The 24,382-nt window shown below is 34.4% G+C and overlaps 4 protein-coding genes and 1 non-coding gene across 16 annotated transcripts; 3 read left to right on the top strand and 2 right to left on the bottom strand.

The window, feature by feature from the left end:
* Positions 1-2,327: 2,327 nt before the first annotated feature.
* LOC105166034 (uncharacterized) lies at positions 2,328-3,197 on the top strand. Its single transcript, XR_002287380.2, has 2 exons — positions 2,328-2,810; positions 2,965-3,197. It is a non-coding gene; the product is annotated as an uncharacterized LOC105166034 (transcript).
* A 149-nt stretch (positions 3,198-3,346) lies between these two features.
* Positions 3,347-6,532, bottom strand: LOC105166032 (integral membrane protein (Protein of unknown function DUF92, transmembrane)). 2 transcript variants are annotated; one of them, XM_011085231.3, is made up of 6 exons: positions 6,377-6,532; positions 5,125-5,367; positions 4,884-4,997; positions 4,188-4,410; positions 3,698-3,946; positions 3,347-3,556 (listed from the first exon to the last, which is right to left on the bottom strand). In XM_011085231.3, the coding sequence occupies exons 2-6, from the start codon at positions 5,268-5,270 to the stop codon at positions 3,425-3,427; spliced, it is 864 nt and encodes a 287-aa protein (XP_011083533.1). In that variant the 5' UTR covers positions 5,271-5,367; positions 6,377-6,532; the 3' UTR covers positions 3,347-3,424. The 2 variants fall into 2 exon arrangements, with proteins under 2 accessions (XP_011083533.1, XP_011083534.1); XM_011085232.3 differs by having other exon boundaries at positions 5,125-5,350.
* A 2,898-nt stretch (positions 6,533-9,430) lies between these two features.
* Positions 9,431-12,651, top strand: HXK3 (hexokinase 3). The gene is made up of 9 exons (XM_011085234.3): positions 9,431-9,811; positions 10,209-10,359; positions 10,441-10,623; positions 11,099-11,173; positions 11,286-11,441; positions 11,527-11,622; positions 11,723-11,853; positions 11,951-12,032; positions 12,166-12,651. Exons 1-9 carry the CDS (start codon positions 9,534-9,536, stop codon positions 12,496-12,498), a joined length of 1,485 nt encoding a protein of 494 aa, XP_011083536.1. The 5' UTR covers positions 9,431-9,533; the 3' UTR covers positions 12,499-12,651.
* A 1,606-nt stretch (positions 12,652-14,257) lies between these two features.
* Positions 14,258-17,106, top strand: LOC105166036 (AP-2 complex subunit sigma). The gene is made up of 6 exons (XM_011085235.3): positions 14,258-14,415; positions 14,527-14,625; positions 14,740-14,790; positions 15,480-15,653; positions 16,460-16,519; positions 16,777-17,106. Exons 1-6 carry the CDS (start codon positions 14,413-14,415, stop codon positions 16,816-16,818), a joined length of 429 nt encoding a protein of 142 aa, XP_011083537.1. The 5' UTR covers positions 14,258-14,412; the 3' UTR covers positions 16,819-17,106.
* Positions 17,107-17,332: 226 nt separating this feature from the next.
* LOC105166037 (uncharacterized) lies at positions 17,333-23,036 on the bottom strand. Of its 11 annotated transcripts, none has more exons than XM_011085238.3 (15): positions 22,670-23,035; positions 22,504-22,536; positions 21,581-21,923; positions 21,134-21,303; positions 20,986-21,043; positions 20,107-20,231; positions 19,825-19,993; positions 19,518-19,734; positions 19,374-19,434; positions 19,237-19,291; positions 19,065-19,101; positions 18,891-18,966; positions 18,465-18,797; positions 18,186-18,398; positions 17,333-17,939 (listed from the first exon to the last, which is right to left on the bottom strand). In XM_011085238.3, exons 4-15 carry the CDS (start codon positions 21,212-21,214, stop codon positions 17,532-17,534), a joined length of 1,833 nt encoding a protein of 610 aa, XP_011083540.1. In that variant the 5' UTR covers positions 21,215-21,303; positions 21,581-21,923; positions 22,504-22,536; positions 22,670-23,035; the 3' UTR covers positions 17,333-17,531. The 11 variants fall into 11 exon arrangements, with proteins under 11 accessions (XP_011083540.1, XP_011083542.1, XP_020551071.1 ...); XM_011085240.3 differs by having other exon boundaries at positions 21,581-21,795; XM_020695412.2 differs by having other exon boundaries at positions 21,581-21,764.
* Positions 23,037-24,382: the final 1,346 nt, after the last annotated feature.

Below are 24,382 nucleotides of genomic sequence, written 5' to 3'. Positions count from 1 at the left end.
CCACCCTATATCCATAATTTCTGAAAAAACCCGCCCCATCTTACTACATTGTACCAATCTATGCAAACCCAACATCTACGTCCGGTTGTGTCGCGGTGTTACGTAATACAGTGTCCATCAAATTAATATTAAATTTTTCACAATCAACAATATTTTCTAAATTAAGCAATATGGATAAAGTTTTAGAGATAATTACAATCTCCTTCCTTGAAGTTTCATGCAATTATACGTTCATCTGTGCTTTGAAAAATTACATTTAGCATTCAAAATTTATTAAATTTGCTGATATTAATAAAAAAATTAAATAAAAATTGATATCTATTCTTAATTGATTTATTACTGACTTATTGCGGGTTAAATAAAATTTTTTGGACAAAACTACTCTTATAACGATGAAAATATATATCCTCACATGTATTAACGCATGAAGACATATGAGGGTAATTTTATCATAAAAAAATTTATTTGACCTGCAATAAGTCAATAGAGGCTAAATATAATTTTTTTTTTCGATTTTTTTGTTAATATATGCAAATTTTGTGAATCTTAACTAACGAATGGATTTACTTGTTAAATGTAAGAAAATATCGGGAGTACTAAATGTAATTTTTCAAACCAAAGCGGATTTACATATAGTTACATCAAACTTTAAGAAAGAAGAGTGTAATTATCCCAAAATTTTAAGGAACCATCTAAAAAATATTGGGTAAATTAGAACTACTTTCCCTAAGGTTTAACATAATTATAAATACCACCGTTGTTTGAAAAATTATAAATGCCCCCCTCAAATTAAAAATAATTGTGTAACTCCTAGACTGTGAAGCAAACATTATTATTTTACCCTTGTTAAATTTTCTAAAAATAAAAAAATTAAGAGTAGATAAAATAAGCAATTTAAAAGGAATATTACTTCATAAAAATAAATTAAAAATTTATGAAATATATATAACTATAATTCATAATTTAAAAAGGAGATTTTAATCAGCTCACCACCAAAATTAGATGAAAACCTAACGGAAAGGGCTTATTATTATACAGACATTAAAATTAGAGGGTATTTATAATTTTTTAAATAACAAAAAAATATCTATAATTATGTTAAATATCAAGAAAGATGGTTGTAATTTGAAAAAAAAAAAAAATATTACGTGTTGATATGGAAAAATTATTTAAATAGAGATGGAATTACGTATCCCTTATCATAAATGTGAATCAAGATTCACGTATCAACCACTCAATTCTATACCTACTTTCTTATCCATTCATCATAAGAATTGAAATTGGTACACCTAATTTTCCAGTAAATCGCAGCAACGCCACCTCAATCCTACACCATAATGCGAAGGCAGTTGATTCAATTAGTAAGGACGTATATTTTCTATTGAATTATTACGTGTTTGATTACTTTTAGGAATAATTATACTTTCCTCCTTTAAAATTTGGTATAATTACATATAGGTTTCTCTGTAATTTGAAAAATTACATCTAACATCATTGAAGTTTACTTTCGTCTAATAAATTAGTTATTTCACTAGTCAAAATCCACTAAATTTGCTGGTATTAGCATAAAAATTGAATGAATATCGATATATATATCCTTGATTGACTTATTACTAACTTATTATAGGCCAAATAATTTTTTTCGAACTAAACTACTCATATACTAGTGAAGATATATCTCCTCATATGCATTAAATCGTGAAGACATATGAGGGTAGTTTGATTATAAAAAGATTCATTTGACCTGCAATAAATGAGTAATAAGCCAATTAGTGGTAAACATAGATTTTTTTTCATTTTTTTTTTGTCGATATCAGCAAATTGAGTTAATTTTGACTAATGGGGGACTAATTTGTTAGACAAAATCAAACCTTAAGGGTGTTTGATGTAATTTTTTAAACTACAGAAGGTCTATGTGTAATTACACCAAACCACAGGAGAGTCCAGTGTAATAATCCCTTACTTTTATCAATAAAAGAATCGTATCAGTAATTGATTTAGAAGTGGTTTATGATTCTTGAAATCTGTCTTGACCTGAAGCGTAATTCATCTTTTTTTAGGGTTAATTACACTTAGGCTCCCTTTAAAACTACAAAATTACACTTTCCCACAAAGAATTTTAAAATTACATTTACGTTCTTTTAAAAAATTCTTCCTTTACATATGACACCCTTCCGTTAGAGTTTTTACGAAAAATATTAAAGTTAACAAAAAAAAGTTACATAAATTTTTTATTTTACCCATTATTTAACTTTTTAATGTATATTTTTTTTGCTTATAAAGAGATAATGTAGTGTATATATATGTGTGTGTGTGTGGAGTGAGATTAATAGTATTATAATTTTACCCTCATAAGTACAAAATTATTATATGAGAATGTTAAATAAGGGATAAACTAAAAATTTAAGTAATATTTTTCACTAGCGTTAGGATTTCTCATTCAAATCCTGTCGGAAGGAGGTCGGTCGTAAATAGTGAATTTTTTAAGGAAGTATAAATATAATTTTAAATTTTGTTTGAGAAAAAGTATAATTTTGTGGTTCTAGTCTAAGTGTAATTAGCATTTTCTTTAATAAAAAAGGGGAAGGAAAAAAAGTTGGAAAAAATAATTGATGTGTATGTACTATATGTTATCCTGATGGTCTTTGGAGTATAACTAGTAATCAGTATTCATAAAGAATCAGCACTTCAGGTACTAAGGAGGAGGAGCAGCAAGCAAAAATCATGTATGCGCCGCCAGCTTATCAAGAAATGTCATACTACGATCATATCCAGCGACGCCGTGAAGAGAAAGGCAACCTTTATGCTTGGTTTGTCACTCCTTTTGCTTCTTCCCCCCCTTTTTCAAATTAATAGTAACTCAGGTTGTGTTCATGAGACTTCAATCGTAACCAAATCTAAAGTCCTTCCGTTGGAGATATGAAAATATGACTATCTTTGTTCTGTTTTGGTTTTAATGTGCAGCTTGTTCGCGTTGTGCTGCTGTTTCTGTTGCTACGAGACATGTGAGTGCTGCTTGGACTGCTTATGCTGTTGTTTTCCTTGAACTCGATTGTGTATTATTACTCATGTTATATTTGGAAGTGTAATAAAGATGAAGATAAGTTTTGTGTAGATTTGATTTAGGGACTATGGTTATTCAAATGATTAAATCCCTATATATATATATATTATGTTAAAGGGTATGGTTCTTTCAAGTTGTGTTCATCTTAAACTATACGTTGTGTGCGCATAATCAGAACTCAGCATATTAGGTTATGTGACAAACATGAGACGATTGAGATTTCATTTTATTACTCAAATGGGCTGGGTCTGAATCTGGGTTTTGATCCTAACACAGACTTGATATCTCATGAAAATGATGGAGCAATTTTATCTCGACCTTCCCCATTAGACAACACGACTTGTTTTGAGTACAAATTTCTCAGAATATGTATAAGCAAGTGATGGAAGTGAGTGCAGTCGTTAAAAATATGGAGACGAGATTCACTGCATTGTTGTCCAGTACGCTAAGACCGGAGATTCTCTTCACAGTTGGCCCTGGTTTTCCAACAACCTGCAGAGTTTGAGGATCAAAGTGTCATATTTGATTTCTGTGGACAATCAGTTGATGATCTTATTGTTGGACCTCAAGTTAGCATTCAATGAATACGCAGAAAGCAATAGCCTAACTTGCATATAAGTACAGAAATATTACCTTATTTCGGACACTGCAGAAACCACTGTATTGGAGGGTCGCCCCAAGTAAAGAATCTATAACACTTCCACACAACCCGGCGAGAGCTGAAACTGGTATTAGTAATAGTTGCTTCAGGGCTACATTGAAAGTGCAGTTGGTGGTAATGAATCCTAGGATAACAAACGTCAGTCCAATTACGGAGCCTCCTGCTGCAGCTGCTAGAAGTCCTGCCTTTGTCACGCCACCATTCGTACCCCTTCGAACAGGCTGATCAAAGTGAAAGAAAGGGTAAGGACCACAGGCTAAAATTGGAAAGGGTAAGATTAAATGACGAAAAAATAAGGGAACAGGAAGCAGGAATTCAGGAGTATGATAATAAAGCATTGATGAGGGAATATAGCCGATCACTCATACCAGGAGGGATTACCACCAAATATGAATGGCAAAATGAAATTTGAGATAGATAGAGAGAGAGACTGGTAATGTTGTTAAAACAATGCTTATGCACCTTGAAGGTCGTAATGAGTCGTGGCTGCTCATCACTAAGAATCCCAAGTTCGGATGACCATGTGTCTCCATTGCAGCAACAATAGTGACCAATAATACCACCGATTAGAGAGGTCATAAGACCTGATTCTTTTGAGTTCAGACAATAATCTTGACTTCCCACCAATTTCCAAGCAATCAAGACCAAAAGTGTCGCAATGCCACTGTTAAAGAGAACTTGTATCCTGTATAGGACAACTATCGACAGCTATTATATTCCAACAAAGTTAACATATAAGGCTTCAATTTCGGGCTTTTCGCTTAGAATTTATTAGCAGAACCACAGAACATGAGTCAAATACAAAAGAAATATGATATGCTTTCCCAAGAAAATGGGAAACAAATCCAGTCAAATCCATTATCTGTAGGTGCCATATGGCATTTATTTATTTATTTTTAAAGATGAAGAAACTTTGGATTGTGAAACATAAAGAAGCTTAAAATCATTTTCTTAAAGTAAAATGCATAACCGCTTCACATATAAGGAAAAATCGTTTCATTTTCAGAATGTAGAAAACACAGACTGAATAGTTGAATAAAAGACTGAAGTAGATGCCTTCGGTAACACAAAGTTCATTTCATAAACCCACAGCAACTTATGTGCACACAATTTTGTCCATCAAAGATAGTGTAGTTTCATAGAGGAAGAGGAGGATACCAGTTGCGTTGACCACCCTCTTTGAAATCAGCATCAACCTTACGCTTTTTGTCCTCTCCAAATTTTGTGAACATTGAAGATGTGAAAAAGAAGATAAGCAGCACAGCACCGAACCTAAAATTATATCAATGCAATAAAGATAGTAAACATTCTGGGCATGTATGAATGTACCAGCGAGTTATTTATGTAACATCTACATGCAAACATATAAAAGAAATACAATTTTAATATTTTGGAGGACCTGTAATTGACAGCAATATGAATAGTCATGACAGCAAAGCCAGCAATAGCTCCAGAAAGGTCAAGAGACTTCTTTCTGTATGATCTAGTAGCGATTGCAGCTGAAACTACTGCTGCCACCAACGGTTGGAACAAGTTTGTTTCCATTATCGCCAGCTTGCTTGTCCAAATTTAGAAGGTGGAAAAAATGAGGTACAGATTCTGAATTAATGAAGTCCGCAACTTTCCTGCATCATTGTCGCCACTGAATACAAGTGCAAAAAAGAAATTGTACTAGTATTAATACTATATGGAATAACATATACACTGACATGAACCCACAACACAGAACTTGATGAGCAACCGTGTAATGCTCCTAGCAATAATAATCTGCTTATATCATGAGTGAATTAGTCATAAATTATATGATTCTCTTTCTTGAACATTATAATGTAAGAATATTCTCTTGTGAGGACAATTGAGCAATGTACTCCCATTCTTCCATCTTTGCCTCTTAAAACACGGGTTTCGTGAATCAAGAATGATACCCCAGCACAAGAGGCATGCCCATGGATATACTTATAAAGGAATTCATCAACTGTAACAGGAATTCCAGCAATATGAACAGCATAGACAACAACAGTTACATCATGCCTTGCTTGATGTTTCAGCAATAAAACCAAGTTTGAGATTTACACGGCTTCACCATATCAAGTATTATGTCCCTCGGCAAATAAGCAATGCCTGTTTCTGCATAATTATGGAACTTCAACTATCAACCAGTCACAATCCATTAAGACGAAATCTCATTTCCTCTTAAAATAGAACTTTCAGATTATCCTCCCGTGAATACGTACCCCTATTGTATAGCTCCGAAAATTCATTTCCGCAGAACCAATTCACTCACACAGAGCCAGCAATTAACTCAAGTCACAAGGTACATTGAACTAATATCAATTTCCTTTTCACCTCTACTTCGAACTCCTACATATTCCAGTTAACTGTATGAAAACTCGTAATCAAATAACTAAATAATTCAAAGACAACTAAAACAAAGAACCGAACGCTCCTCTCAGCTTGAGCAAATCTTGTAAGCCAATCAACTTCCTAGTACGAATTTCACCAAAACCTCCTTGCTTGAGCCCCGAATTCATACCACACACAATCATAGGTATTTCTTCCAGAGATATATATGCATAAACACACACACCCACACGCGCATACACACATATTTCACCACTACAAAATTTGAATTGCAGAATTGAGAGCTTTACCTCAAAAGACCAGAAATATCAATCTGAGTTTTCTGCTCCCCCTCACTTTACGGACGATCAGAATCGCAGTCAAATCTACCTGTGGTCTCTTCTCACTCTATGGCTGTTGTTTCTTGACAAGTTTAATTTGATTAATAATAAGGTAAGCGATATTTGTACGCATGTATGAAATAGATTAGATGTAATTCCAGAAATTAGTAAATATATGATTTTTTTTAATAAATTACTTTTTATATTTTGAAAAATAAAATAAATTACTCTATAAACATAAAATACAGGAAATTTTTTATTTTATTTTTCAGAACACAAAATTTTTTTTATTAATTTTCATTTTACATAATTTTTTTTTACTCATTTCTCATATCTCATGTGATAAATTCTATTTACCTCTATAATATAGATATACAGTCTTATAGACACAACACAATTTCTAAAATATGAAATATTAACAAACTGATTAAGTGGATTAATATGAGGAAAAGTGGAGAATTAATATAATAGTACATTTAAAGTTAAAAAATGATACGTATCGTTCAAAATAAATAAATTATTATATTACTATAAATATTTTAAAATTTATTACAACAGTGTTACTTGTAATAATTATAATTCTAACAACATATGTAAAATATATAATTCATAACCCAAAAAGTTAATTTTGGTTGATTCACCACAAAAATTGAATTAAAACCTAACGAAAGTTGACTGAATGTGCCCTTGTTAGACAAATGTTAAATTCAGGATGTATTTATCATTTTGTCGTTCAATGAGAATGTATTTATAATTATGCTAAATTTTTTTCCATTGTCACACCTAACTTTTGTGAAATTTCACTTTATATTATTAATATGACCAGCACACCTATACAATAAATTATACATAAAATATGTTATCCTATTACATAGGTTATTTATAGGGCCAAAATAAGAAATGAAGGCACTTGACATTTAAAAAGTTACACATCCATGTTATGATAATTGAGGGGGAAAAAAAAGGTATGTGAAATTTGATTAGTAAATTCAATCTAAATTAATTAAAAAATTATGTACATCAAACCATCTAGATGTTATATGATATACTTAATGCCCATAAATAAATCGAAACGAGCGGTTCAGATTCAAAACAGTTTGAAAGGTGATTTGCGTAATCAACACGATCAAATAACTCAAAATGGGTGATCCTACAAGCATCGTTGGACTTTATGAGTAATAAATGCTCCATTCATTATGTGTCTTGGGGGACAACCCAATGGTTTGAGCTCAATAGTTTTTATTGAAAATTTTGTGTTTGAATCAGGGTGTACGTGAATATATTGAGTACGGGGGTTAAAAAAAAAAAAGTACTCCCCAATTAATTTATTCTTTAAGTTGTTTAAAAAAAATCATCTGTGTTTAAGCTGGGCCCAACTTCTGTGGAGTCCAATACTAATATCCAAATCCAATGTGGCTGGGCCCTAATATTGGGCTAACCAGCCCAAAATTATCCAAAATTGTGTCGGATTCCAATCGAGTTGAATGCATCGTTATTCAAGTTTATTTGAATTATTAAATAACTAGTGAAATTACATTTGAATTTAATTTGGTTATAAATTTAATTGAGTTCAAACGAATTTTAATTACATTAAACACGAGTTGAGCTTAAGTAATTCAATATTTTTTAATATAATTCTTTTTATTACTTTTGTACTAATTAAACCGAGCTTAAAAGCTTAATGAATAAATTTTTTTGTTTAGATTTGGTAGGTTAAGTTTAATATATCGAATTCAAATGAGCTTTAACGAATCGATTTCAATTAAGTATCAATTAATTTGATTTTAGGATAATTACACTAATGAATTCTTCTTCCGTCTAACAAATAAGTTTATTCGTTAGTCAAAATTTATTGAATTTGACGATATTAACAAAAGACCGGATAATTTGGTTGATTTGTTATTGATTTATTACAAGTTAAATAAGTATTTTTATAATTAAATTATTCTTATACATTTTCACATGTAAATGCATATGAGAATGTATATGTTCACAACTATAAAGGTAGTTTAGTAACAAAAAAATTGTTTGATCTACAATAAGTCATCAATAAGCCAAATGAGGGGAAGTATTGATTGCCATTAATTTTTTGTTAATATAAAAAAATCTCAATAAATTTTGGCTAATAAAAAAAATTATTTATTAGGCAAAAATAAATCTTACAAGTATTAAATGTAATTTTGTGAGAATAATTATCTCTTTAATTTATTTTTTAGCCCCCCCTCCTATTATATCTCAACTGTCAGCCAATACGTGTTCCCCGACAACTGCTGACTCAAATCACCGATACTGCCGAAACACACAACAATATATTGCGCCTACATCGTCTTCTCCGCCCCCAACCTGTCTGCACCTACCTACATTCTTGTTCCCACCATTTTTCTTTTAATTTTTTTTATGAATATTTCGTGATTACCCAGCTAAAACCAATTTTACGTTATTTATTTTAATGAATACAAAAATAGCTGAGTTAAACAATTTTCTAATAAAACTAAAATCTTTAATTATGAGAAATTAACTGCCACAAAATATTTATTTTCCTAAATTTCTTTGAAATTCTGCTCAATGTAATCGCGTCAATGCATTAGATATTTTTCACTATTCGTAACAATTAGACTTACGTCGTGCTATGATAAATAAGAAAAAAAATATATATTAACATTTAAATTGTGCACACTCATAAAATATTTTTATTAATAAAAAGTTCCACGCACAACAAAGTTAAAAATTAAAAAAAAATATTTATAAAGTAAATTCTAATTTAAATTGGATTTGTTCAAATCTAAAAGTGTAATAATTTTTTTGTGCGATTGATATACAATTTAAAAAAAATAATTGATCTGGTTCGATCATATAGCAATTATGATATATTTGCTCTATGATTAATTTGGTCCGATTAAATTTGATTTGAGTAATAAATTTTTATTTATAAGTAAGTTTTCAATATTTTCTCAAGGATTCTAACTAACTGTTACAAACTGTCCGATCATCAGCCATAAAGAGTGTGTGGGTCTTAAACCCCATAAAGCTTCACATTCTTCACTATAGAGCCATTATTCATCCAACTTCTTCTGCTTTTTCCCTCTTGTTCAGTTCCAGCCCACACATTTCTTGATCTCACCCGACAATGTCGGTCGCCGTCACCCCACCAGCCCTCCGATCATTCCACTCCGGCCGATCAGCTGGATGGCCGCCGCGGCCTAGAGTTGTGATGAGCGTCCGATCATCCAACACGGTCTCAGCAGCTCCGATTCTCATTAAGTTGCAGAGGGACTGCGCCACACCTTTGCCCGTTTTGCGCCACGTCGCGGATGCCATGGCCGCTGACATGCGGGCTGGGCTGGAGGTGGATGGTGGCAGTGATCTCAAGATGATTCTTAGCTACGTTGATGCACTGCCGACGGGGTATGCATTTTTCGACGTTCATTTTGAGTTTTCAATTTTTTTTTTCTTTTTACAGTAGAGTTTTAAATTTACATCTGACTTCATGATCTTAGTAGTTCAACTTCTTCTCTACTTCAGACTGAGATGAAAAGTGGGCAAAATCTGTTTTTTTTTTGTTTTAATAAGTAGGGTTCATCGTATTATTTTCTACGTTCAAATATCAAAGACTGATTAACTTGGATAATATTCAATCCGAGGTGGCCAATGCAATTCTTTGACAGATAAAATTGTGTAAGAACTAAGTTAGTTTTTACTTGATTGCTGACTGAGATTTTATGCATAATTTGATCTTTCTGAAATAGATTATGATTGGAAGTTGCAACGATGTTGATGTGTTTAGTTCTTATGTCTTTGTAAGGAATGAAAAGGGATTATTCTATGCTTTGGATCTTGGTGGTACAAATTTCCGAGTGCTGAGAGTGCAGTTAGGAGGAAAGGATGAACGTGTGGTCGAGACAGAATTTGAGCAAGTTTCTATCCCTCAGGAATTAATGTTTGGGACCTCTGAGGTAGGTTTGAGAAGATCCTGGCTAATAGTCTCTGTACTTATGAAACTGACCTTTTGATTTGTATATTGTTGTGCTATTTAGGAGCTCTTCGATTTCATTGCTTCTGGGCTGGAAAAATTTGCTCAAAAAGAAGCCGGAAATTTTTGTCTACCCAAGGGAAGGACGAGGGAGTTAGGATTTACTTTTTCTTTTCCAGTGAAGCAGACATCAATTGACTCAGGCATCCTCATCAAGTGGACTAAGGGATTTGCAGTCTCTGGAACTGTTAGTATTTCATTATTCGGCCACACAAATTTAAATTTTTGACCTCGTTGTTATGTCATTCTGGGCAGCTAGTTGTACAGGCGGAAGGTTTTTATATCTGGATTTGGCTTATAAGAGTTGTAGGTGTTGCATAACTTGTGAATTAAGATGGAGTATATCATGATCATGCTTAGACGGCCATTCTTTTGGCACGTTGTTAGGTTGAAGAATTTATGCTACTAATCTGTGCTTCAAACTCTGTCTCAGATAGTGAATAGGTTAAAAGTTTTACCTTTCTCCTTGGGATCAATCGTGATTCACATGGAGTACTATCAAAAAGCAAATTGATGGATGTTACCTATGCCGGCAAACGAAGATATATTATCATGATTTCATATTCCCACTTTTGATTCTTAGCAAAATCTAGCATTTTCAGAGCTAAAATATTCTAGAGAAATTTTCGTTTCACCATTTACTTTTATTGAACTCTTTTCAGGCAGGAAAAGACGTAGTTGCTTGCTTGAATGAAGCTATGAAGAGGCAGGGGCTAAACATGCGGGTGTCTGCCCTGGTACATTCTCATCCATTAAGACATCATCCTCAGATTTATTGTGGACCTAGGATGGCCCAGGTCCTTCCTCACTACTTGTGTATTTTTTGCAAATTTTGTGTTATTAAGCTAGGTCAATGATACTGTCGGAACATTAGCTGGTGCTAGATACTGGGACGATGATGTGATGGTTGCTGTCATTCTAGGAACTGGAACCAATGCTTGCTATGTGGAACGCATCGATGCCATCCCTAAGCTGCACGGCCCAAATTCAAAATCTGGAAGAACGGTATATGCAGCATTTGAAATTCTTTGTGCTGAAATTTCATGATTACTTAATAGGAGTTATCATTTAACATAGAAGTTAACCATAGATTGTAAACACCGAGTGGGGAGCATTCTCAAATGGCCTTCCCTTGACTGAGTTTGACATAGAAATGGATGCTGAGAGTATTAACCCCGGCGAACAGGTAACTTTCTCTTTCCAGCTAGCAGTTTTCTTATATGTACGGCTGTTTTCACTTTTATAAGTGAACTTAACTTTAAAATGACCGTATACAATGAAAACAGATATTTGAGAAAACAATATCTGGCATGTATCTCGGTGAAATTGTGAGAAGAGTGTTGCTCAAAATGGCTGAAGATGCTAGATTATTTGGTGACTGTGATCCAGAAAAGCTTCGAATGCCGTTTTCTCTCAGGTTCGATCCTCTTGTTCAACATTAAGATGATACATAGCAGACAGTAGGTAACAGACGAATACTCATACTTAATATACCCCTAAACTGTATTGTGTAGAACACCAGATATATGTGCCATGCAGCAAGACTCTTCCAAGGATTTTGAAGTAGTTGGGTCAATCCTCCACGATGTCACTGGGGTAAAGCAAATTACCCCTTATATTATTGCTAATTACAAGCACTTTGTGTTCGTTACATCACTAATACCTCACACTTGTTAAAAATGCCAACGATCACAGATGATCTTAAAAAATGTCTTTGACTTGATATCAGGTGAGTTCCGATTTGATCGCAAGGAAGATTGTAGTGGACGTTTGTGATACAATAGCAAAACGCGGCGGGCGGCTGGCAGGCGCAGGAATAGTTGGGATTCTCCAAAAGATGGAGGACGACTCAAGAGGCCTTGTTTTTGGTAAGAGGACGGTGGTGGCCATGGATGGCGGCTTGTACGAGCATTACCCACAGTACAGGAGTTACCTCCAAGATGCCGTCACAGAGCTTCTGGGACCGGAGATATCGAAGAATATAGTTATAGAACACTCAAAGGATGGCTCTGGCATTGGAGCTGCTCTCTTGGCTGCTACAAACTCTATGTATCAACATTGATTTCTTGAACTTGAGCTTTGAACTCATTGCCCACCATTTGTTGTTGCATGAGCATTTTTATGTGTAGAAGAGATAGTTTTTGCAATTTTGTAATGTTATTCTGGTTAGAAACAGGGCCGGGTGATTGAGAATAAAGTTTGTTAAGTTGTGATTTGAGGCATTGTTTTAGCGGATTAAATTTTTATTTTAAATCATATTGCATCTTTTATTTTCATTTAATATATAAACACAACTTTTACAATAATATCGCACATTAATGTTTTTGGTATATTCAAATTCCAACTCATAATATTTGTTCTTCAATTTTAATTTTTTGTTTTGTTTAAATGTTGGATTCTAAAATTATAAAGATCTCATTTGCGTGCTTTGATTATTTATAACATAGTCATAAACCATTTTGATTTTTTAAGCAAAATTACATTTTTAAATCTGTAACTTTAGATTATTAGTATCTTTCACCCCGTAACTTTTTGGTTTACATATTTAGTCTTTTTTTAACAAATGTGTTCCAGCATTTCACATATTTGGTCCCTTTTTAGCAGATTTACTCCTGCTTTTACAATTTTGATTCATCGTTAAATTTTTCAGCCAATCCATTTTTCAGGAATGCCACGTCAAAAAACACTTCATCTGCCACATAGGTTTTTATGGATTTTAGACCTGCAACGGAGAGGGATTTTTTTCCAAATTAAACCCTAGCTCCTTTAATTTTCTTCTTCCATATAAGAGGAAAAAAATTGCATGAAATTGTTGTGCCTCTTTTGGCAAGGGGGACAAAGGGATGAAAATCGCTCGTACGCAGACATAGTCAGGTTGATGATTGGACTAGTGCTCGGATTCGACCTCATTTTTTTCTTCTGATTGGTCCCCGAATAAATTCTGCATCATCTGATGCTGCTTCTCTTCTCCCACCATTTTTGTGCGTAGAATCTCAAGGTAGAAACTCAGGTATGGAATCTCTGTTGTTTGTGTGAATTGGGGGGTCTTATGTATTGAATTTGCAGAATACTAATCATAATAAAAAAACGGCTCAAAAAAGACAAATATTTTCCCGTTTTGTGATTTCACCCCTTGCTCAAATGGCTCAAAAAGAGGCACATATTTTGTCGTTGAAAATGAAGTTAAGTGTTGTAGTTGAAATGAAGGAGCTAGGGTATAATTTGGGGAAATTTCTTCCCATTGCTGGTTTAAAAGCCATAAAAAATTCTAGTTACGTGGCAGGTGAGGTGCTTTCGACGTTGCATTCTGGCCAAACGGACTGGCCTAAAAAATGGACCAAAATTGTAAAAGTAGGACTAAATCTGTAAAAAAATTGACCAAATCTGTGAAGTATAAGATTAAATCTGCCAAAAAAAAAGGATTAAATGTGTAATTGAAGAAAGTCACATGACAAAAAGTGCTAATAACTAAAATTATAGAACTAAAAATATAATTTTACCGATTTTTTATTTAGAGATAATTATATTTATACTCTTGATTTATGTACAAAATTATCTCTATTTTTTATGTAATTACATAAACTATGCATAACAACTAAAAATTAGAGATAATTTGTGCAAAGATATTAATATTTTTTAGAAATATATGTATAATTTTTTAAAAAATATAAAATAATATTAATGTTTCTTATCAATCCATATTATGGTAATTATAAGATCAAATGGTGAGGAAATTCTTGAAAGGATATCTAAAAAATAATTTATCTTCTTATTATAATTCACACAAATAAACACCCTAGTCTAATATTTTTAGAATATTTTGATAATTTAATCGCCTTATTATCGAGAACATTGAATCAATCTATTCAAAGCAAATTGTCAAAAGAGTATTAGTGAGACATAAATTTTTTGTTATATTCAAACATTTCTGCGGTTGCAACAGTCTGATCTTCCGTGCTCGCTCAATTTCTCCAATATGGTGAATCCTTCGCATCTGCTATTTCTAATTATTTGCCCAACTTCATTCTGAAATTTCTCTGCTTCGATTTTCCGCATTTACAAATTTGATATTTTCTCTTGAAATTTGTAGATCCGATTCATAATTCTACAGAACAGGCAAGGAAAAACTCGACTGGCAAAGTATTACATTCCTCTCGAGGAATCCGAGAAGCATAAGGTTGAGTACGAGGTAATTCGTTTTATGGGAGAAGATTTTCGAGTTCCTTTCCAATTCTGTTTCAATTTTCGAGGGCTTCAAGCTTATGTAATTTTTTAAAATTTTTAATCCACTTGATCATTGTAGGTTCATCGTCTGGTTGTGAATAGGGATCCCAAATTCACCAACTTTGTGGAGGTGAGCATTTTCACTGTCTTTGGATATCAAATTTTGCTTAACTGTGTGATCTCTGTACAGCCCTTCTTAATATGAATATAAATGATGAATATTTAAAGAATTTTATCGTTTTTTCATGGATTTCGGCAGTGATAATCAAAGCTGTAAAAGAAGAATCAAGTAAATTTTAACTGGGTGCAGTAGTATCCAATTAGGATTTTCAACAAAATTGAGAATTGCGATTTTGTTGTTAGTTGTTTAAGTTTTTGTACAAAATTGCAGCTATGGTAGTTATTGTGGTAAACCTATAGATGCTTGCATGCCATTTTCTGGTTCCTTCGAGTTAAATGAAATTCTTGATTTTGAGCTTGAGTAGAGAGTTCTTATTTCTAGCATGGGAGCAGGAGAGGTTAAAGAGTTTGGCTGCCTTGGGTTGCACTAAATTTTGTTTTAAGACGGTAGAAGTATGGCGAACAAAGATTGTGTAATTTGAGATGATGAGAAGTTGTCGTTTGTTTTTCTTGTGTCCAGCTACTTCACTAGGCATTTGTGGGTGCCTTCTTTGCCCTTCCGAAAGTAACCATAGTATTCGAACAGAGTTGACATATAGTTGTGTGTTTTAATTGATTTCAATGGCTTTCTATTTCAATAATTTCTTCAAATTGGCATCGTACCGACTCATGATGCATGGTCAACAATTTGTCTTGCAGTTCCGAAACCACAAGGTTATCTACAGGCGATATGCTGGGCTATTTTTCTCACTGTGTGTAGACATTACAGACAATGAATTAGCTTATTTGGAAAGCATTCACTTGTTTGTGGAGATACTGGATCATTTTTTCAGCAATGTATGCGAGCTAGATTTAGTATTTAATTTCCACAAGGTATGTTGTGCTTTTGCAGTTCCTGTTTCTACTGACTTGGGGTGTACACTATTCCAAGTGATTATTTGCACTTAAATGAGAATTTGCAACCCGAGATATGTAGTCAATTGATCTACCATTTTTCTTCTTAATCAAGCATCTCCTGCATAGTGGATGTGAAATATTGGGCTTTGCATTCAATGTTGCTTTCCTTTATTTGCTCACTTTTGTGATTCATGCACACTAGATTGCATCCTTCACTTTTCTCTATTTTCTTAAAAAGTTAGGACGCGCTAGGAGTAGGACCTGCCTTTGGCCTGGTTTCTGTATTGAATAATACTCTATATGAACCTTACAACTGTCGTAAAACTAACCAATAGTGTTAGGGTAACCCCAGAAGAGTTATTTGTCTCAATATAACAAGTTTGTACTTATGCTTTGAGTACTCCATCTTGGGAAGCCCTTTAGAAGTTGATATATTTCATTATTAAGTTGTTTCTTTTTTGCAATGCTTTTGATTGAGTCGGAATACAGTGAACACAGCTACTGTAGATTATAGTTTATGATGCCAATTGGTAGGTTTTACTTTGAAAGCTGCAAAACAAATGGATTTAGTTCAAATGGTTCGGGAGACTTAATTGTCAATGGATCCTTTCTACTTCTTTGTCTAAGAAGATTTGTCTCGTTGTCTCTCACCATTTTAGTGCTGGGTAGGCAGAGGAAGAGAATAATGTAACATCACTATGAAAATCCTTTTTCATGATATTGGTGAATGCGTGCTATTACATGTGCTGATACATATTTTTTTTTTCCTTGCTTTTCAAAAGGTATACCTGATTCTAGATGAGTTCATCCTTGCTGGGGAACTCCAAGAAACAAGTAAGAAGGTAAAACCTTTAATGACCTCCACTGTTGGTGAAAGTATTGATAGCTTTACCCACCAGGAAGTTAGTATACTGCTTATAGATAAAGCTATATTGTTTATCCTCCCATTTTCTACATTTTTAGTATGCGAGCATATTCCTTTTGCACCTTTCTCCATCATGTTGTTATTCATGAAACCTATAGATAGACGTTAAGTTCAATGAACATGAGATATTCATTTATTTTTGTTTATTTTCCTTCTCTTTATTTACTACCACAGGCAATCATAGAGAGAATGGGAGAGTTGGAAAAGCAGGAATAACGGTTCTCTTCAAGCAGCAACGTTGATGAGGTCAATCAAGCCACATTCTTTGCAACATTAGGAAATGAGAAGTCTTGTTTAAGATATTGGGAAATCATTTTCGTAAAGGTTTCTGTTTGCTGAATGTTCTTTGATTGGTTTGCTTATGGTTGCAATCGCAGAAATTCAGTTGATTTAGCATCGACATACTTTCCTATGGGAAAGAGAGAGATGTATGCATGATCTGATTATGTTGTGTTATTTGACTATGTAAAATATCAGTTTGTCATTACGAACAACTTCCAACAATCCCCATCCTTAAGTCATAAGCCAAGTTTAAGTCGCTGGGTATTCGTAAAACCAAGTTTACTTGAACTGCTTTTAAATATTTCTTTTATGAAATCCTCATTGTTATTGCAGGTAAAATCAATTCAAAATGAATATCTACCTTCAAATTATAGAAAATAACGTACATCTTGTTCCAGAGTGATTGATCATTCCTGTAAGTTTCACATCAGCTATTACCAAGCACCTATGCCAAATGCCAATTATTATTAAAGCTTCAAAAAGAAAGTGGAAAATAAGCCAGGAGTAAACAGCAGGATGCTACCAATTGCATCGGATACGACATTATAGAGCCTGGTAAGTGATGAGTGTATTCATACATAACTAAGGGGAAAAAATGAACTAATGATAGTTCCTTCTGAAGCACAATTAACCGTAACTTATCAATTTCAGAGGTTCTGGTTGCAGGGCAGTTGCAATTGCGGTATATTTTCAGGATAAATTGCAGTTCTGTTTCTCTCAAATCCCAAAGGGATGTGTAGATTATGTTGTCTCTTCACACTTGAAAGAGGCAAAGATGATGAATTGATAGCCATAAGCTGCTGCTGTTGCTGAGGTGAGAGTTGCTGATACTTCGAGCCCAGAGCAGCATGCAAGTGTGGAAACAGAGCGTGAGCATAGTTGAGCATGGAAGACGAATCTCTTCCTACATTTTTCCAGTCTGGTAAATGTGGGGAACCAACTTTACCACTATTATATTGAGTTGCCCATTTCTGCTGCTGTGACTCCTGCTGCTGTCCCGTTCCGCCTGCAAAACTGCTGTTAACTGTGCTGCTAAGATACTGAGGAAGCTGTACCTGTGAATTAATCAAGCACAAAGTTGGTTGTTGTAATGATACATAACATGTAAAGATAAGGAGACCTCAAAACACCCGTAGTGTCAAATATCATTAATTATGCTATGAATTAGGAGCTAAAATACTTGTCAGTTTGGTTAACAAAAATGTAACGTTATAATGTTTTCAAGAAAATATTCGAGCAGGATTATTCCAGACTGTTCCAGAGAACTATAAAGACAACTGATAGGGAGTGCCAGCAAGCACCTGTTGCCCTGCTAGAGCTGAATTATGACCATGGAAAGTAGAGGAGGAATAACCATTCTGGGACAGTGAAAAAAGCATGGGCAAATGATTTTGCGGCTGCATATATGACACATGAAATTGTTTAGGCGCTTCATGACCATGTCCTGCCCTATTCATGCAGTCACTTGCATCCAAACCACCAACTCCGGTACCCAAAGATAAGAAATTGTAGCCCTGCAAGACTTTTGTGTTTAGATAAATCAACAACTATAATTCAGATGGTGCTGGGAATGAACTCACCTGTTTTGCAGAAGAGGTCTCAGAAGCCAGTGGTTGATTTTGAAGGGGCCTTTTATGCAAAAGAATATCATTTTGGATTTCAGCTGAATCCTTCTCGGCAGTAGAACAAGTAGCGCCATTAAAAGGCATACCACTGTTCATCCCCGTCATTTGGTTGTGGGTACTCACTGGAGGCCGTAGCTCTGCCCCTCCACAAGTTGTTAGTCGAGTAGGCTTTTCCAGTAACCCTTCTTTTCTCTCTGATACTTGCAAGACCTTAATAAGGCGACTTATGTGGACGTGTACTGAACATCTTTTCCATGTCCTCTTGGATCCAGCAGCAGCTTGAGTACACTGAATCATCAGAAAGCAAAGAAAGATCCCGATAAGATTGGGAAGTTCATTTAGATGATATTTCCATTGTAATCTTGGAACAGTACAGCATACCTTTTCAGCAGTAATACTGTTCTCAGTTACACAAAGCTGAGAGGCATCATTTGTGTTCTCAAACCAGGCAGAAATTCTGTGAGTGGATGATCTTAAATCAATGAGTTCATGAGAAGCATAATATCTATTTGCAAAACAAGAAACTGAGGTATGCTTTAGGATAGAATTTATTACCTAATGCGGGATCCCTGTGTTCCAGAGCTCAGAGCTCCTGTTGCAGAAATTTAAAAAATCAAAGCTCATCAATTCTCATAAGTATTACCAAAATATGATACCATACATGAAAAAAGCCACTTCCAAAACCTAATCATGCCGGTAAATGAATACCATCCAATTGAAAACTTACCATTATTTTTGTCATCCATGGGATAGCAATGCTTGCCATTTTGAGAAGCTGTAACCTGAAAAACATCCAAAACACCATTTTAGATACAGTATTTATTAAGAAGACACAATCTAAACTACAAAATTCTTGAAGCATACTTGGTCTGGGGCAATTGCTCGTTCACCACTCGGGTTCATGTCCAGAGTTGATACCATTGGTCTGCCATATGATCAATAACAGGCTAGGATTAAGAGGCAAAGAGATATAAATGTTGAGGGTAGCAGAAGGAACTTGAAATGCACCTTCGATCCAGACTTAAATCAGATTGAACTCCAGAACTGCTAGCTATGACAGGCTGCTTGTTAGAGGGCAACTGATGCTGTTGAGCATCACCTGAAAACTGGAATCTGAGAACTTGTGAGGTTGAATCGATTACATCTGGAGAATGTGAAGCAGCTTCAAGAGTGACTTTTGAGCTGATTTTATGAGACTCCTCTTGTAGTGCCTGAATGCCAGTATCTGTTCACCGTGGCATTTAGAATGGTAGAGCACATAAGCAAGTAAATGAAGACATGAGAGGAAACATGAAAACTAAATAATAAAGCAAACCTGCAACTGCACTCGAGCTCCCCCCTTCAGGTATAGCTGGAGATTTTATTTCTGGTGGTTCATCCTGCAACTCTGGCATATTATCCTTCTTTGCATCAGAGAACATGCCCGCCAAAGCATATAACGTTTCAGCCACTTCTTCCTCATCCTTGGTGATATGTCCTTGCTTCTGCAAAGTTATTCCGCTCATCACATGAAGGATTCTAAGTTGATTTCTCAATCATGGATTGTTTGTAGATTGATAAAGTATAGCTTAAAGTTTCAGAAACAGCATCTTATAACCATATTCGTTTTCGATTTCTTCACGCCATCCTTTCTAGATCTTTCAACTCCATTAGACACGTTATACTGCTTCTTTGAAATTGGCAAAGGTGGTATAACAGATTCGCATCCCCGCTTCCTGATGGCTGCAACATAAAAACCAGAACAAATATAAAGGGTTTATACAAAACTCAAGTGTTTTTAATTGAACACTGTTACTATGTGACAGAAAGCTATTATTCAATTAGATAACTGATGTTCTCTGGTCGGGAAAAGAAGTTAAATTGCATTTTAAGCTTATGCAACCAATTGCTGGTAATTTATTGTTCATGCTTTAATTCTATAGAAAGAACTAAATAACACAGAATCTTTCAACTGTTCAAAAGGAAAGAGAAGCGAAGGAAGACCACCAAGCAGAAAGAGATCCACTCGAAATGTCTAAATCAGTGTATAATTTAAAAATACACATAAAAATACATACTTATATTAAGATTCCCTCCATATTCATTCATTTTCTGTTGATAATCTAAACATTTGTCTTCCTCAGACAAGAAGAAAATGATCGTCATGTCGAAAGAGTCAAATTTACACCACGGTGAAAAAGTTTTCACCTTCGCTCGTTCCAGAGTACATGCTTCACTATCTCAGAAAAAGTAAAAAGCAGAATCTTCCATTGCCAACAAGAAAAGCTAAAAAAAGAAAAAGGGAAACCAAAAATTGAAACTTCAAAGCACACCAGCAAGCATAGTATAAAGACAGGAAACTTCTCGGATGACCCACCATTGCTGAACCTAATTGAACCAGTGGGCTCCCACTAATCTTCCCAAAAACACAAACAACCATCCCAATTGACAAGAACTAAACAGTCATCATAGCAAATCATCATATGTAAATGCACACCAGATCGCAGCTTCCTTGGAACAGAGGCATGGTCAACTGCACCACAGCCTTCCAGAAGCTGCACGAATAAAAATTAATATTATATACATAAATGTAACAAAAATTCTAAAATCATACTTTAATCCATAAGCTTATAACAAGTCTTTACCGTCCTGGGTAACTTGTACTTCTTGCCATTACTCGTACTGGGCTGAGATTCATCTTCACCGCCAAATCCAACAGAACCCATTTCACACACTTCTCCACTCAGAATTCAACTGAACAGCAGCAGGGCAGAATTTTCTCTCTTGCAGTCTAAACCTCCAGAACTGAATACTTCTATTAACAAGAGGAGATAACTTCAATAGGAAAAAGATAACACGAAAAACAAAAGAAGGAAAGAGATAAAAAAGAAGAATATAATGCGACACGTAGCTTACAAAAACTCAGTATTGTAGACACCAAAAACATGGCACCAAACAAGAATATCACGCAGATAAAGACAAGAACCCCAGCAATGTCCTTTTGTAATTTAGTACCGTAAATTAAACCAGAAATCGAGGATCTTTCGGTAATTTAATCGTCAGACATACAGATGCGAATTTGATGATCTTACCAAGAAATGCTTATTGCAACCGACTGGACAATAATAATCTTCTACATGCAGGCTTTCAGTTCTTCAGTGTTGTCCTTATCTTCACAAAAGTTATAAAGAAAGACAATGAAACATGGGATTCACTCCAAAGCTGCCTCGAAGGCCCAAACTTGATTCAGTCCCAACTCGATGAACGGGTTCAGATCTTCAAAAATCAGAGTAAACTTTCGGGTTTTCTAGAAAAAAATGCTCAGCAGAATGAGAAAACCAGAAAAGAAAGAAGATTGCAGAGTTGCATTTCTTGCTTGGTTTATTGAGTTTCTTCAATCATTGCTGAAAAAGAATCTTTTCTTCTTTATTTTCACTGCAATGAGAAGGAGAATATTGGAAACTGATGAGAGAAGAGAAGGCAAGTTTGTTGGGAAAAGATGGGGAGAAAAGAAAAGTGATGCTGTCCTTTTTATCTGGGGGGATGTTCAAGGAATCAGGTTCTCTTCACGCAATAAAAGGACTCATTTACTGACTCTCTCGCACTCTCACACTTTACTTTCTCTTTCACACACACACACACACAGAGGTATGGAAATTCAAAGACTTGGAAGAAATACGGGAAATTAAACAGAGAGTAAGAAAAAAAGGTAACACCATCAGTATTAGAAATTCTTGAAATTGATGAAGATCTCAATCATAACACCAGAAAGGGGAAAAAAAAAAAAAAGAAATTATCTTCTCCTCTTCGATATGCATTAATAACAACTTCGATTCAAAAATACCCATTACTCCAATATCTGAAAGAAACGGAAATTTTATAACATCTGGGCTTCAGTAAAGCACCAGAGAAAAGAAGCGAAGAACTTAAAAGAAACCATTCAATGACAATAAAAACTGCAAAAACCGAAAGAAAGAAGAGAGCCCAGATAAAAAAAATTCCTTTTTCAAGATACCTTTCTTTCCACTTTAGCTCGGAGAATCCGACTCTGTGAGAGAGAAGAGACAGATTACAGAAGAAAAATGCTGAAATTGATGAATCAACAATGCAATGATGAAGACACAGTCTTCCAATTCAAACTCTTTGCAGGAAAGAACTCAGAATCAGCTTCATAAGAGTACCTGACTCTGAAAACTCACACTCAGAGTGTTTATTGTGAGTCCCCTCACTCGTCCCTCAACAGACGGGGAAACGAAACAACCGATTGCATTTCTGAACATAAATCGCGATCAAATAACGATTGTAATTTATAACTGTCCAAGTCAATGACGTCATTCCAGACCCGACGGGTCGGCTACTATTAACCGGATCCTCAGACCCGTGAAAGAGTAGGACGTGTCAGCCACGTAAGCGAATGTCAATTCACACGTGTGTTCATGCAAATCCGGCCGACACCGACGGTCGCCATTCGATGTGTATGTATATTGTATACCTGCTTGAGAACTTGGCGAGGAAATGAAATAATCGGCGATTTTAGGGAGGGGGACAGCGACGGTGTACTCGGCTTGCAGTGTAATGATATTTCAGTTATTACATTCTGCAGGTTGGCGTGAGGGTCATGCGCGCTGCGTGTCGCCGATTCTGATTTCAGTTGTGCCAACTCAAATGACTATTCTAACCTCCCAATCAATTAGATCATGCAAGTAATGATAATTAATGAATTGTTCCACAAACAAAAAATAAAATATTCAAATATATCACTCACAAATAAAATTATTCACACTCTAACTCAATATTCAAATCCCAGAAAAAAATTCGAGATCATAGTTCAATCCCCATCGGATGTATGGGTGTTTGTTTCGTTAATATAATTTATTTATTTTTAGTTATTTGTTGAAATACTGCAATCTATTTATTAATTTTAATTATATTAATATATTAATTGAATCGACATATTATTTTAAAAATTCTTCCCATTATTCGTGTTTAAGTCCAATTCTCACCTCTAGATTGGACCACCAATTTTGGAGGTTGATGGAGATGGAGCAGAACTTAAGACGATGAGGACAAGTTTAAGTTCCTACCCTACTAGAGAGATAGGACGCTTCGAGATGTGAGATAGAGCCAATCCAACTTTAAATTTTAAGGATAATTACACCCTTTGTTTTTTTTTTTATGAGATTTGGTATAATTACACTTAAATTTTTATGGTTTAAAAAACTATATCTAATACCTCTAAGGTTTGCCGTCTAGGAAATAAGTTCACTCGTTAGTCAAAATTTAATGAACTTATTGATATTAATGACAAAGCTAAATATAAATTAATAATTATCCTTAATTGAGTTATACTGACTTATTGCAGGTCAAATAATTTTTTTTGAACTAAACTATCATTATAACGATAAATATATACCTCCTCACCAGCATTAACACCTGAAGACTTATGAGAATAATTTGATCATAAAAAAATTATTTTGACCTATTGTAAGTCAGTAATAAGTCAATCAGGGGTGAATATAGATTTTTTTATTAATATCAGCAAATTAGGTGAATTTTGACTGACAGAAAGACTTATTTGTTAAATGGAAGCAAACTTTAGATGTGCTAGATGTAATCTCTTAAACCACAGGGAACCTATGTGTAATTACACCAAACCTCAGGAGAGAAGAGTGTAATTATCCCTAAATTTTATTAAGAGTAAGTGATGTCGGTATAAGCTTTAATGAGACTTAGACAGTGTTTGGCTAAGCTTTTTTTAAAACATCTTATAAGCTCTTACGAGCTTATAAGATATGGATCTTATTTTAAAAATAAGCTCCCAAACCATTTGGATAAAATAAAATGGTAAAACTTATAAAATATTTTCATATTTGATAAAATGTTAGGATATTTGG

Source organism: Sesamum indicum, linkage group LG7 (assembly GCF_026168435.1).
Source record: "Sesamum indicum cultivar Baizhima isolate 11 linkage group LG7, ASM2616843v1, whole genome shotgun sequence".
Classification (NCBI taxonomy): Eukaryota; Viridiplantae; Streptophyta; class Magnoliopsida; order Lamiales; family Pedaliaceae; genus Sesamum; species Sesamum indicum.
Note: the sequence above shows the minus strand (reverse complement) of the source record. Positions and strands in the feature narration are given on the sequence as shown.